Source organism: Polistes dominula, unplaced genomic scaffold, assembly GCF_049000335.1.
Source record: "Polistes dominula isolate Pdom_NZ unplaced genomic scaffold, Pdom_raw_medaka contig_77, whole genome shotgun sequence".
Classification (NCBI taxonomy): Eukaryota; Metazoa; Arthropoda; class Insecta; order Hymenoptera; family Vespidae; genus Polistes; species Polistes dominula.
This window is the reverse complement of record NW_028301152.1, coordinates 8,066,610-8,081,322: the sequence shown is the minus strand read 5'-3', so window position 1 is coordinate 8,081,322 and position 14,713 is coordinate 8,066,610. Positions and strand designations below refer to the sequence as shown.

At 29.1% G+C, this 14,713-nt stretch overlaps 2 protein-coding genes and 1 long non-coding RNA gene across 4 annotated transcripts; 2 read left to right on the top strand and 1 right to left on the bottom strand.

Moving 5' to 3' along the window:
* Window positions 1–443: 443 nt before the first annotated feature.
* yata (N-terminal kinase-like protein yata) lies at window positions 444–4,514 on the bottom strand. Of its 2 annotated transcripts, XM_015325814.2 has the most exons (12): window positions 3,963–4,514; window positions 3,739–3,885; window positions 3,474–3,602; window positions 3,166–3,377; window positions 2,692–2,782; window positions 2,138–2,620; window positions 1,858–2,079; window positions 1,524–1,776; window positions 1,276–1,446; window positions 919–1,193; window positions 725–833; window positions 444–659 (listed from the first exon to the last, which is right to left on the bottom strand). In XM_015325814.2, exons 1-12 carry the CDS (start codon window positions 4,074–4,076, stop codon window positions 526–528), a joined length of 2,340 nt encoding a protein of 779 aa, XP_015181300.1. In that variant the 5' UTR covers window positions 4,077–4,514; the 3' UTR covers window positions 444–525. The 2 variants fall into 2 exon arrangements, with proteins under 2 accessions (XP_015181300.1, XP_015181301.1); XM_015325815.2 differs by lacking the exon at window positions 3,963–4,514 and having other exon boundaries at window positions 3,474–3,616; window positions 3,739–3,879.
* Window positions 4,515–4,720: 206 nt separating this feature from the next.
* On the top strand, window positions 4,721–5,874 carry LOC149030730 (uncharacterized). The gene is made up of 2 exons (XR_016178509.1): window positions 4,721–5,440; window positions 5,604–5,874. It is a non-coding gene; the product is annotated as an uncharacterized LOC149030730 (long non-coding RNA).
* Window positions 5,875–12,382: 6,508 nt separating this feature from the next.
* LOC107068937 (farnesol dehydrogenase-like) lies at window positions 12,383–14,289 on the top strand. The gene is made up of 5 exons (XM_015325808.2): window positions 12,383–12,531; window positions 13,168–13,339; window positions 13,404–13,530; window positions 13,645–13,774; window positions 13,988–14,289. The coding sequence occupies exons 1-5, from the start codon at window positions 12,400–12,402 to the stop codon at window positions 14,186–14,188; spliced, it is 762 nt and encodes a 253-aa protein (XP_015181294.2). The 5' UTR covers window positions 12,383–12,399; the 3' UTR covers window positions 14,189–14,289.
* Window positions 14,290–14,713: the final 424 nt, after the last annotated feature.

The following is a 14,713-nucleotide window of genomic DNA, read 5'->3' as shown; positions in this document are numbered from 1 at the left end:
ATTGTAATTCTACTATTATATTATACTTGTGAAGTTAAAATTTTGTATGTAATAGAAAATTATATGACCCATTAGAATATTAATAAATATAATATATACATAACAGCTGCATGTATATATATTTATACCTTTATATAGAAATTTAATAAAAAAAAATAATTATTGAATTATAAGACTAATTTTATTTTTTCTGGAATTTTATAAAACTCAAAAAGAGAATATTGGATATGTATCTATTATATATTAAGCAAATAATTAGATAGTTTAAGATTTAACTAGATATGCAAGAACAGTAAGTGTTGTATACATACATAAACATATATATATATACAACACATCACGCACGCGCTCACACCATACACACACATTATAATATATGTATAGATGTAATTTGATAAACAAAATAAAAATTTGTGTTTGACCCTTTTTTAAGTTTAAATCAAATTTCATATAAAATGTTATTAATTGGAGTTACTTAAGATAGAATTAAGTATCATTTTCAAGAGGGGACTTTAAATATTTTGATTAAAGTTTTTTATTAATTGTATTAGTTCTTAATTTGATGGCTCTTTTGGCTTCCATTTGTCTTTGTCTAGCTAATTTTCTTTCTTCTCTTTTTCTTTTAGCTTCTTCTAATTTATTGTTTCCACTAATTATACCTGTAAATTTTAATATAATTATTACTACAATAGAATCTTGAAAAAACAAAAACATTGAGTTTTACCTATTTGATCTAAAGGTTGTACATCTTCAAATGGTTGAAATTCGGTATCTTCCCAACCTACTTCAGCTCCTTCATTTTTATCCTCCATTTCTTGAACTGCTTCTTCTTCCTAAAAATAATACCATTCATATGTAAATTCATAAATAAACATATTATACTTTATTAATCATCTATAAGTATAATGTTATACGAACTGGTTCTTCTTCGAGACTTGTCCACTGATCATGTGTTTTGGGAGAATGAGAAGATATAGAAATATTAGCAGCTGTATTAGATGCAGCAGATGTTGAAGGCTGTTGTTCCATGTCTCCCCAATTATCAGCATCCCAACAATCCCAATCGCAGTCAGAGTTTGTATTTGTAGCATTAGGAATATCATGTTCATGATCATGATCAAGAGATGTCATACTTGTTGCACTACTTGTTGTGGCAGTTGTACTTGCACTACTTTGTGAACTGCTGGCTTGTTCTGCAATTTTATAGAATTCAGAATATTAAATTCACATAATTTAGGAATTATATCATAAGAAGATATAGAATTAGAAGCAAACCTAAAGAAGCGGGTTTATTTAATAAAATTCTAGATGTATTGTGAGAATTAGATGATTTTGGTGTATCTGATTGACTACGATAAAATTTTGCAGTAACTGCAGCTACAGCCCATCCTGCCCATGTTGCTGCAGCATTACTCAAACTAGGTGTAGCAGTATTGACATCAGCCTCTATAGTAACACAAAATAGATATATTTAGATAACAAAATTTGATATTAAGAGAAAATTGTATTAAAAATATATTTACCCATTGATTCACGAAGTCCTGGATCTTCTGAAACTCTTTCCAGTTTAGATAAAAATCCACGTATAGTTCTAAATGCATTATCTCTCACTTCTTTATCAGCATCTGTAGTAAGCGGACATAATGCAGGTAAAATTCGATTTGCTACTTCTTGTAATAGGAAATATTGTTGTGTTGCTGCTAAAGCTAGAATACTTGCAGTTCTAGCAGGTGGAAATGAATCACGTGTACCCCTTATAAATGCACCTATTAAAACCTATACACATATTTAAATGAAATGATTTATTAGATTGACTACATGTTCTTCTTATTTGATATACATATGTATATATTTTACCTTCTGTCTTATCTGTGGGTGAAGATGTTGAGCAATTTTTCCAAGACAAACAGTTGTATTTGTACGAATACCACCTACTTCATCCTTCGATTGAAGTTTTGCAAAATACCTTAATGTTTCAACATTAAGATTGTTATAATCCAATTTAGGTGCTAGATGTACAACCGATTTTATAGTTTGTTCTCTAATTGCTGGATTCATATCTAAAAAGCCTCTTGCTACCTATCATAAAAAGATGTATTTAATTTTGATAATTAATACAAATATTATAAATTTTTACCTGTGGGAAAATTGCTTCATTTACAGTTGCTGGTTGAAGATGATCTATATATCTATCTAATTGTTGCAATAATCGTAGTCTAGTTGCTCGAACATTAGATGCAAATAATTTTACAACACAAGGTACAACACGACGTTGATATTCAGCATCAGGTAACTGACTACCTAATTGCAATAATGGAGGTAATACTGCACTCCCAGCATCTCCAAATTCAAAAGCAGCTAATAATTGTGGTAAAATCTTAAATCTTCCAACACCTTTTGGAAATGAATCTAATTGGCTAGCAAGTTGTGAAAAAAAACGTCCCTTTTCTCCTCTCTCTTTCATTTGAATTTCTTCTAAAAATAAAACTGCATCAACAAGATTGTTTCTGAAAAATCCACCATTGCTACGACAGCGTGCTATCACATCTGCAGGATTAGGTCTTCCTTCTGGATTGTCGCCTGTTAGTTCTTGATATACTACTGTTAATTGTTTTGGTATCTTATAAAACAAAAAACCATATATTTTTGAATTCTGCTTAATAAATTACAGTAAGAAAAAAACATACGTACCTTACTAATATTTTTAAGTTGAGAAAAGGTACTGAGTGGACCATTAAATGTTTCCCAGATCAGGCAGCCAAGTCCCCACATGTCAACTGAGCTATTTTTTATTCATTCATGAGTTTCATAGTGTTAACATTAAACCTAAATGTTTAGATATAGAAAGAACTGACATTGTAAAATGTATGAATCTAAATATTCGTTTAATTATTATTTGCAAATTGAAAAGAAGAAAAAAATATAAAAAAGTCTGTTGATTATAGGAAAATATAATGATGCTGTTTATTAAATTTTATCACTAAAAAGATAAAATATAACTTCTTTAGCATTTCCAAAGATTAGTATATATAATTAACGTTGTCAATTAATTTTATACTAATATTTAAACATTACCAAATATATAAATGTATAATTATTTATCACTTATATTAAAATCTATATATACATTATTGTTTAATATTATACAATTATTTTTATTTTTACCATTTAGTAGCTGGTTTTGCATTTTCTTTGATTTCCGGTGGTTGATATACTTCAAAATTTGGAGGTAATTTTGTATATACCGTATCCACAGCTGTCATGCATTCAACTCCTCCAAGTTTCCATTCACCACTTTCTTCATTTACAAACACAGCCCATAAATTGATATTGTTGTGTCGTAAATTACCATCGTTATTTAAGAAATTCAATGCTCTCTATCATTAAAATAAATCAATATAAATTTGCTATAATTGGAAGGTATAAATCAAAATCTTATAAAGAATATAAAAAAGGAAAAATTGTATACATACTGTAATTTGAAATATTCCCCAAGAAAAGTATAAATCTAATTTGGTGACATCCTCAGAATCTAATTTGCGTGAAAGACGATTCCGTAATGGTTCTACTCTTTCAGTTACTAAATAAACCATTTTATCTGTCTAAAGTAAAAGTACTATAAAATACTTTAATTGTTATATACAATAAATGACTTAAGTATTTATATAATAGAAATATAGAAAAATATTGTATGAATATGTGAACAAAATTTGTACAAATACTTTAGTATGTTAATACCTCGAGACTATCAATATATGTAAGTATACTTGGATGTCTGAGTGTTTTAAGTCTTTTGACAGCTGTACGTGCAATATCCAAGAAATGTTCTCCACCATTTTTAACTTCAAATACGAACACAGACAAATCTTCTCCCACATTAGAACCCTTACAATGAATTAAACAATTTCTTTATCGAATATTTATAATATTATATCATAATAGGTTACATCATTTTCTATTACCTTTCTTTTAGCTTTGTGTAAAGTCCAAATACTTTTATCTTCTAAACCTGGAACAGGTTCTCCAATTTCATATGGAAAATCCTTTGTAGGATCTCTCGCAAAAAAAGACCACATTTTAATAATTAACTTCTCATTTCAACATAAATCAAAATTATTCTTTGACACTTGACAAAGGAGTTCAAACTACATATAAAATATGTTCATTAAATTAAATTCAATTCTATTAACAATCAATTTTTTTTATGTCTATTTTATCTTTATGAATTACTAAATGAATAAGTGAAATATATCAATAATTTTAATAAGATTATTTTGATGGATTGATATGGCCAGGGTTGGGTCACTGATTCCTATTGTAATGACGATAGAAACACCGCGTGAAACAAGTGTGGCAACGTAACCACAGCACTATCTCCCATGTACTAGGGAAACTATAAGTCAATTTTGTCAAAACAAAGTATAAATAGGTGTAGTAAATATGAGAAGATTCAATAAATACTAACAAAAAAGAAACAAAGTTTATAATAAAATTACTCTAACGAATATTATTTCGTGTGACACCACTTGTACGCTGATATAACCTCTAAACCTCTTTACTCTTATTGCTTTATATATGTATCGTTATATTGTATAATTCAGTTAAATCATGAAATCCCTACATCTTACATGAAATAACTGGTCGTTTTAGGGGAAGCACAAAAGAATATTATTATTGTACTAATGTTCTGTTAGTTGTGATATTCTCAAATTGCGATTTCATACTTTAATTAGTTTTTTCTCGTGAATTCTTTTGTTACAATTGAGCTTGTAATTCTGTTTTTTTTTTATAATTCAATAAGTTGAAATAGTTATTTCATAAATTAACGGATTTTATAAAGTACCAATTCATATATATATATAACGCCTTATCAGTCATTTTGACGCCATCTCGCGACGATTGCAGGAAGTAGCTCCTCAAACTGCAACCACCTGCTAAAGGAATGTTACCAGATTGCATTTGTCCATGCATTTAATTGACTCAACCATTTGTATATTCATTCATTTTTTCTTTTACTTTTTTATTATGTGGTAACTATGATATTATTGTTAATTAGAACAGGGGAATAACACTTTTAGCTCGACCATGCAGTGCTGTCAGATCGTGGGTAAATCTTACCCTCTCCCTGTGCCACTGGGATTGCACACAATGAAAGTTTTCCATGTCCGTGTGTTTGGGATGTCGAGGAAAGCCGAGTGTAACCGAAGTTGGCGGTTGGCCACGGAGTGGCACACTATGAAAGCGACTCGTGTCGTCCGAACACATGGACATGGAAAACTTTCATTGTGTGCAATCCCAGTGGCACAGGGAGAGGGTAAGATTTACCCACGATCTGACAGCACTGCGACCATGTCAGCAGCGAGTTGACGAGCGTAGTAACTTGACGAAAAGTTTCGAGAAATGCATAAGTTAATATGGCAACACTGCAAATAATAATAACGTAAACCATTTAACAGATATTAATTGAATCTTTTTACATGATTCCTGTACATTCTAAAAAAGTTTTTATTACAAAATATGCGTACACATGCATCAAGTGATCGGCTGATCAAGCGAGTTGAAAAAGAGAAACGATAAAGGAGAGCTCCTTTTGTTGTTTTTAGATTTCCTCGATAAGATATGGAGAAACAAGAAGTGGATAAGGGTATACTAATCCAGTCAAAATAATTGTGAAATCGGGTTTTTGGTCTATACGGCTGAAAATATATGGAAATAATCAAAAAAATGCGTACAAAACTGTGGGCAAAGTAAAAAAGTTCTCAACCACCGGGAAAGAGGTGAAAAAAATTAAAAACTACCCCGAAATACGATTTTTTGGATTATATGTTGAAAATATCAAAAAAAAGTTTCAAATAAAAGTTGTAGAGCATAAAATTTTAGGCCTATCTCTCTCAGACCATTTTTCCCCTAAAACGCACCCTTTCACCCCTACGACGGTTCAAAGTACTAAAAAAATGAAAATTCAATAAAAAATATAAAAATTGGACTTTTTAAATATATTTTTTTTAATTATCTTTAAAAAATTACAAAGGACAATCGTAGGGAAAAATTTTTTTTTCATCGCTTCTATTAAAAATCAAGGGGTGAAAACGGTTTTTGCTCGATATTTCACTTAAAACGGGTTATTTAAAAAAATTTTCTTTTTCATATGAATTTTTTAAATTTTGGTGTTGGATTTATATTTATAGATATTTACCTGCAGGAAATATCCCAATTTAAAGACAGGTAATTTGTACATTAGTCCTACGCCTTTGTAGAAAGAAACAGAAAATGAAGCTATCTCGCTCTTACTCATTGTGACGTAGTCGCCATGGCACGCATGCGTAAACTCTTAGCTTACATGCGTGCAAGCATGTTCTTTTAAGGGTTCATTCTGGTTTATACGCCGAAAAAAAAGGCTATTTTCACGATTTTTTTTTAGGCTTTGTAGAATACATATACATATGAAAGTTGTTGGGTATGATAAATACACTCTAGAAGTACAAGAAAAAAATTTTTTTTTATTGTTTTTAACGTTTTTTGACATCCAAAATGGTTGACAAACGTGAACCCGTCAAAAGTAGGTATGCTGTTGGCGGGCATCGAAATTTGAGAACGGGTGATCTAAAACAAAAAAATTAAACGGTTTTAAATTCAGTATGACAATGGCTATCGGGTATGCTAAAACTATCAATTTTTATGAAAACAGAACAAAATGACGGCCTTTTTTCGAAAAAGAAAAAAATCGTTGATTTTCTTCGCAGTTTTTTGTAAAAAAAAATAGTAAAAATTAATATTTTGACTTGGTTGTAGCATGCGAGATAGCCATTCATGTGTAGAGTATGTGGTTAAAATTTCAGAAGGATCGGTTGAGTAGTTTCGGAGATATCATGCCCGCCAACCGAAAAAATGTTGTTTCGAGAAAAACTCGTTTAAAGTTTCTTTTAACAAATTTTTAAAAAGTCTGACTTTACCTTATTCTGCGATGGCTGCACCATACAGTATGCCTTTTGCTTCTTCAAAATACTCATTTTCTTCCACTCTAGCCTTTTTTCGTTGTGTCCTGGCCTCTATCAAAGCTTCTCCGCTCAAACAATTAACTGAGCGCACGCGCGTGTTGCCGCGGTTACTAGCGTAATTGATTGCGATAGGGCCAAGTTTTATCTCCAAAACGTGCATTATTTTCAGTATTGGATCAAAACCTTCGTTGAATATACAAGCTGCCAATTTAAAAGCTATTTCAACAATTTTTTTACCATTAAATAGGTGTTTAGGCACCATAGCCCAAACGCATTTGTTGAAGCACTCATTATTATTTTAAATGTGTGGCCACCTAAACATCTTTCAAGTAATTCTGTTTTTGTCAGGTCAATATCAACCATTTGTTTTTTGCTGCTATATTCATGCAGAGACATTTCCACTTACACCATCGCAGATGGTTTGTCTCCTCTATCTGTAATATCTCTATGTGTTTGGGTCGCAAAATAATATACTTAGACTACTCGGATCGTTCTAAAATTTTTGTATGATAATTCTACATATGTCTACTTTCGAAAAATGCATGAAAAAAAATTGATTTTTTTAAAATGATAAACCAGAATGAACCCTTAAATAGAAGAAACTAGACACGTGACAAAAACAAATAAACCTTATTTACTTTATATTTCCAATACGAATATAATAATATAACTTATTTTACAAATATGGAAAAAAAATATAAAAAATAAATTTTTAAAAAGTTTTTAATATTATAAAATAAAACAACCAAAATAGAAATAGATTTTAAAATCGTTGTAATTCAAAACCCGATGAAACGAAAAAAAAATGACCACAATTGTTCCCTTCTTTTACAGCGTCTTCAGGTATTAGTTGCAACACAAAAAGAAATACTTGTGTGTGTTAACCCATAATAAAGATATCTCACATTAACAGAAAGTGTGAAAAGTGTAAGACAGAAAAAATTCATCTACTTGAGTTTCAAAAAAATGTATATTATATTTACTTGTATTAGGACGGCGTATCTTTCTGTCGACAAATATTCTACAATTTTCATCTCTATCTATGGCTATCGCATTCAGCATTCCATCTTGATAGATAGAATTTTGAAAATATTAGTTTTTGTCAGCTACCTATACCCCAAGGTCGGTTCCTTTTCATGAGAAAAGAATTATAAAAAACAGGGAAGGTCTGTTGAAATTCGATCTACATTTATTATCTTTATTATCGATGCGATAATATTCATGCCTATAGTTTTTTTTAAAACGTGTCATATTTTTTCTATTTAAAAATGTTTCTATTTTATTGAAAAATTAGTATTGAATTCTTTATTTCGCAAATATTATAATAAATAATTATGAAGTACATAGAATATATAATAATTGTATTGTCTGAAATATTAAAAAAAAAAAAGGGACTACCAGATACATCAGAGAAAAAGAATTAGAGAATACTGTGGAATATATGAGGAGCAGCTGACAAATTCCATTTAAAAGCATGTAAATTACTGTTATATTCTTATTTTGCTTCTTTATAAAATATATTTGATGCATACAGACAGAATAAGTCTATTAAATTCGATTTTCATATGTTTTTATGAAAAATATCCAAAGAGTGGTACTGACCAATGCATATATGAAAATTATATTATAAATTATGATATTTGCGTATTTAAGAAGCTTATAGTAATTTTTCAATAAAATAAAAACATTTTTAAGATGTTGAACGCCCAGCGTGAATCGGTGGAGCTTACCACGGAGCTGAAATCTGAGACTCGTAGTGTACACAGTTCGATAAGCTGAGAGAGCGATACGATTCAATGCATTTTTTAGATTTTTCGTTGTTCAGATCTTTATTTAGACGAGAGTATTTAGAAATATAAGTTTGTGGTGCAAAGAATAAGGACGATATATGTTATAAATAATAGGGGTCTCAAAGTGTGGTAGGCTACAGAGTTGAAAAAACATTTCTAGAGAATATCTTTATTAGATCTTTCATTGCATCTTACCAGAACCTTCGTTCAGTCCAGCAGTATTTTCCATATGTTTTTCGTAACGTCTTTATTTCATCTATCCTAAAATGTTTGTTATATAGCGCAATAATGTAGATGAAAACGGGAAATAGAAAACCATACTAACAAAAAAAATTGTATACCTGAGTTTCAAAAAAAGGATTATTTATTTTTACCTAATTTCTGACGAATTATATTTCCTTTGATAAACATCCTACCATTTTGGTGATTATTTATAACTATCGTATTCAGCATTCCGTTTTTATTGCTTGAATTGTTAAAAGTGCACTTTTTATCAGCTATTTCACCCAGAGACCATACCGGTGATCTTTATTATATATAGTAATAATATTAAAATAAATGAATCCTACAATTATCTTACTCTTAAAACTGTCCATTCGTCTCATTTTCTCGAAACTTAGATTTTTGAAGGTTTCACTTCTAACACGTGTGATCTGCACACATGATTTTTTTTTCTATTTTTATATGTAAAGATACATAATAGAGTTTAAATAAGTTGAAAATGAAATGTCTTAAATGACTAGAAATCTTATAAGAGTTTTATTTTTCATTAGCATTTGTATATGTTCTCAATTCTCACTATTTTCAAAATAAATTATTCTTATTATCTCAATATTTTCAAAATTCCAAAAATATTATATTATTTCTGAAATTCAAAAAATTCTAATTTTACAGAAAAGGAATATCTATTTTAAAATTAGATTTCGAAACGACAAATCAGGAAGATATCATATAAGATATCATATATCTATCATCACCCACATAACATAAAAATTTTCTAAAAGCTTTCTTAAAAAGTTTTAAACCTTTCAAAAAGTTTGTAAAAAAATCTTTCTACAAGGTGAAAATGTCCGCGTTCAGAGATTTGCAAAAGATTATTCTATCAGTAAAATATTTTAGAAATGTTTTTAAAATATTTTTGTAAAATTTTTTATGAATCTTTTTCAAAATATTTTAGAATGATGCCTGCGAGATTTCTGAAAGATTTTTTGGAAATATTTTACGAAACTTCCACTGAAAGATTTCAAAACCTTTCGTGTTATGTTGGTATAAATAGAAACTATCTTATATGATATCTAATCTTATGTGCTATCTATATCTAATCTTATATGATATTTTCTTAAATTATCTTATATGATATCTAGTTATATAAGAAAACAAAAATATGAAACAGTAATTGTACGATACGTAGTAAAAAACATTTGTTTTTATTCTGTACAATTTTTTTTATTACTCATGCGGGATAAGTAGTATCTTAGCCCCCGCTGTTGCGGTTGAAAAATAGCTAATTACCCATTTTACAATTACAACATGAGTTTTGAGTAAATCAAACGTTTATTTGTGCACAATAAGTTTATTTGTCGCACGCAAATTTTACTTAGCTCACTTAAATTATATTTTGCGTATGCAAATTGATAGAAAAAAATGGATAACGAAACAAATTACAATTAAAGTGTCAATATTTAAAAAGTGAAGTTGGCAATTAAGATGCTTATTTACATAAAAATAAAAGTAATAAAATTAATAAAAAATGAGTTCTTATCCCGACCTGAAGCCAGAAACTGATGAGAGTTTTGACGAGGAGTCTATACCACCTAAAATAGTGGTAATTTTTCTAAATTTTCAGTTCTTTGATTTCGGTCTAGAGTGCTTCGCTTCCCCCCACCGGGGCTTCACCCCTGGACCCCAAATTTGCGTGAAAGTATAGCGCCGCATTTGTAATAAAAAATAGTATCTGCAACTCGTGCGATGTTGTCGATTGCCGACTCGAGTGAATGAGCGCATTCGCTTCGCTCAACTTCGCTCTCGTGGAAAATCGACAACTTATCGCACTAGTTGCACAATATACTATTAAAGATAGATTTATAATAAATAAAAAATAAAAAATAGTTTCTAATTAACATCAATAGGTATACATATGTGACGTCCCGTCAAGATTCTCTTATTTGTTCGCAGTAATACAAATCGAGTTGCGGGAGACATTACTTTAGTAGTTCGCATAAATAAAAATAGAAACCATCTTAAGGGGAGACTGCGATCGTCCTCCTTCCGATTTTTTTCAAATTTGGCACATTTGCAGTAGTCCATGAAAAGATTTATTTGGTCTTTAAACTTGCCGCAGATAGCCAGCCCCTTGCAAATAAAAGTGAATTGAAATTTCACGTACATGTGTATTCCTTTAGCTTTAGTGGTGTAGTATCCTATAATAGCGGCGATGTGTGCCAAATTTAAAAAAAATCAGAGGGGGAAGGATCACGGGCCCTGGAAACAATTACAAAAGTAGTATATATAAAAGATTAATCATTTATGTGCATTATTTGATATTTATCTTCGATATTGAAGCAAACTATCAGCAGGAATGTCAATCGGAAACTATAAATCATTATTCTTAAACATCATATAGACTTTTCCCATCCCATTTAGACCATCATACATCTTTTACCTTTACCTTTCGAAAATATAATCACGTAATGAACTAATAAGAATTGATATAAAAATTGTATTGAAATATTAATGAATTAAGGAATATCGAAAATGTAATTGTGTTAAGGAATTAATAAAGATTGATATGAAAATTATATTAAGATATTGATTATCATTATTTATAAAAAGTAATATTGAGAATTTAATGAACTGATGTGAATTGATATTTATATAAATTATATAATTGATAAAATATTAAGTAAATTTATTTGCCTTATATATAAGTTTGAGAAGCACGCCAATGTTTTTCTTTAAGTTTTGAAGTGTAGTTATGTTTAGAATAGAATAAATACATTTGTCATATATTAAGAGAAAAATATATGGTTTTAGAAAAAGTAAAAACAACCTTCTTAAAAGGTGTAAACAGATATTCTAAAATTAGCGAAGACGTTTTTCTAATTAGGTAAAAGTATAATAAATATAATTCTCTATTGCTCTGAAGAAGGACGAGAATATATGAATGTTGTATGTTGTACTAAATGGTTAAACTAAGGATGTAAAAATAGAGAATTAGAATTAGAATGAACAAAGTAAAAAAAATATTTAAATAATAAGGTTAGAAAATTTAACATTATTAATTCAAGATATAAGAATGTTAAATTTGTATGAATTATTAGCATATATATATTACAGAATGTTTAGATAGATTTAATCGTCCATCTAAACATTTTGACTATCTAAACATATAGACAATTAGGTCTAACTAAACATTCTGCGATAAATAGGGCTAGCTTGACTTAAGGAGTGGGAGTACCAAAAATTACCCCCACCACAAAGAAACCATTCGATCTATATAAACCCAGAGGACCTCATACTAGTATCTGTCATTTTTTATATTTCGTCGGTTTTCCGTTTCTAGACGTCTTAAGTATTTTATCTATCGCCTTTGAAATTGAAAATTATATAAAATGGAACGTTGGTCTGGTAAAGTAGCTATAGTTACTGGTGCATCCAGTGGAATTGGATTAGCAACAGCAAAAGCTCTTGTACAACATGACGTCGTTGTCATTGGATTTGCACGAAGGAAAAATAAGATGGAGGTAATTGTTTGCATTTTATTTCTTTTTACTTTTTATAAACACGTTCTTATCATAAAAATAGATCATGTGTTATTAAGGTGACTGTAATTGCAAAAATCTTAAAATATTTTATATTTAAAATATTATAAAAAAATATACTGTTTTACATTTAACAAAATACATATATACAAAAGTAATAGTTAAATTAATTAATAATAAGTTATAATAAATTATATAATTTATATTAATATATATTATTATATTATATATTATTATATATTATAATACAATAATTAAAATTATATAATATTAATATAACATATATAAAATTATAATATTATTAATAATATATAATATAAGTTATAATATATGTATATAAATGTTAATTAATAATAGTTAAATTAATTAGTGATTTCTAATATAATAGTTTTATATATAACATGGTTTTTTAAAGTATGGATCGCGACTTAATACAAGGTCGCGTAATTAAGTTTAAAGGTTACAGAAATTTTAACCAAATTACAAAATTCGTAGTCACGCGATTATTAATTATTTTGACAATAGTTTCTATATCTAATGATGTCGATAAAAATTATATTTAACGTTTTATTTATTGAACTGTTATTAATGTTACTAAGATAAAATCATTTTTATTAGAGCGAGATGCAGGATGTTATGGGAAAAGATAAAGGAAAGTTTTATGCATACGAGTGTGACCTCTCCAATCCTGAAAGTGTCGAGAATGCATTCGAATGGGTTAAGAAAAATTTTGGAGTAGTTCATATTCTGGTGAACAATTCTGGTGTCTTAACAAAAAAGAAACTTATGGGTATGAATTTAATAATTTTTAGGAATTATATTTCAGAATGAAATTAATAAAATGTGTCCTTTAGATTCATCCAGATCCGATTGGAAACAATTATTTGATGTCAATGTATTAGGATTAATCGATTGTACGAAACGTGCTGCTAAAATAATGTTAGATGCTGACGTAGAAGGTTGCATTATTAACATCTGCAGGTTTGTTAGTTAATTTTATTATTTTTTTTCTTGTTTTTAATGTCATTGTTATCATCGATTTTTTACTGATAAACATAATAGATTTTAACACTCTAATCAAATCTTTTATTGCAGTATTGAAGGTCACGCTGTAATTGCTTTCCCAGGTGTTACGTTTAATATGTATCCAGCTACTAAATTTGCTGTTCGTGCTGCTTCTGAAATCACTGTAAAGGAATTGTATGGAACTAAAATTAGAGTTACGGTAAATATATCTCCAAATTTAATATTTAAAATTATAATAAATGGCTCGCTTGACCAGCTGGTCACTTGTGTGTGCGCCACATGTACCAACATTTACATGTGGTACGCATGTTGCTCAAAAAATGTATTTTTTTCAGCATTTACTATTATGGAACACAACAAGTTTACAAGAGAAAATTTAACTAATTTATTATTTCTAATTTTTGTTTAATAGAATCTCAGTCCAGGAATTGTTGACACGGATATCTTTAAAACCAGTAATGTTGAGTTCAAAACAGATGAGGCTCCAATGCCCCTTTTGAAACCTGAAGATATTGCAGATGGTGTCATTTATATAATTGGAACTCCTCAACGAGTTCATATTGCTGAATTAACTATTAGACCATTGGGAGAACTTAAATATGAATATCAATAACAGGATTAAGTTTAATATTTGCTATGAGTACTAATAGTCATAAGATAACAAAGGTATAATTTTTGTAAGGATTTAAAATGTGAGTCAAAAGTGTATTACTTTTTTTGAAATCTCTTGTAAGATTAAATTATATATAATATAATTAAAATATATGTGGGATTCCCCTTCTCCTGTTAGTCTTCCTAAAGGATATCTAACGAGTAAAAAGGAAAGAATTCCGCGGTGTTATTAATAGGTTGATTGTAGAAAGAAAAACCTCTCTTCACGGATATGCAATATATTTAATATAAAGAAATAAAAATACAGAGTGATGATAAAACGCCTTCTTTGCTCGGCTACTAAACGATGACTGCCTTTTGTTTCTTTTCTTTAATTTTTTTCTTTGTGCGACGCTCTCGCTATCGATATTCGACTATTTATTTTACATTGTTTATCTTCGGCTTGATTATACCTGATACCCTCTGGCCCACTCATGCTTTAGTGTTCTCACTCACATTCTCGCACCCCACATATATATAATAATAA

Coding starts and splice junctions, on each gene's coding strand:
- yata (XM_015325814.2), bottom strand. CDS start 4,076: ATGTGGTCTTTTTTTGCGAGAGATCCTACAAAGGATTTTCCATATGAA. Junction 3,603..3,738: donor CATATATTGATAGTCTCGAG/GTATTAACATAC, acceptor CTTTTACTTTAG/ACAGATAAAATGGTTTATTT. Junction 2,080..2,137: donor ATGAAGCAATTTTCCCACAG/GTAAAAATTTAT, acceptor TTTTTATGATAG/GTAGCAAGAGGCTTTTTAGA.
- LOC107068937 (XM_015325808.2), top strand. CDS start 12,400: ATGGAACGTTGGTCTGGTAAAGTAGCTATAGTTACTGGTGCATCCAGT. Junction 13,340..13,403: donor AACAAAAAAGAAACTTATGG/GTATGAATTTAA, acceptor TGTGTCCTTTAG/ATTCATCCAGATCCGATTGG. Junction 13,775..13,987: donor GAACTAAAATTAGAGTTACG/GTAAATATATCT, acceptor TTTGTTTAATAG/AATCTCAGTCCAGGAATTGT.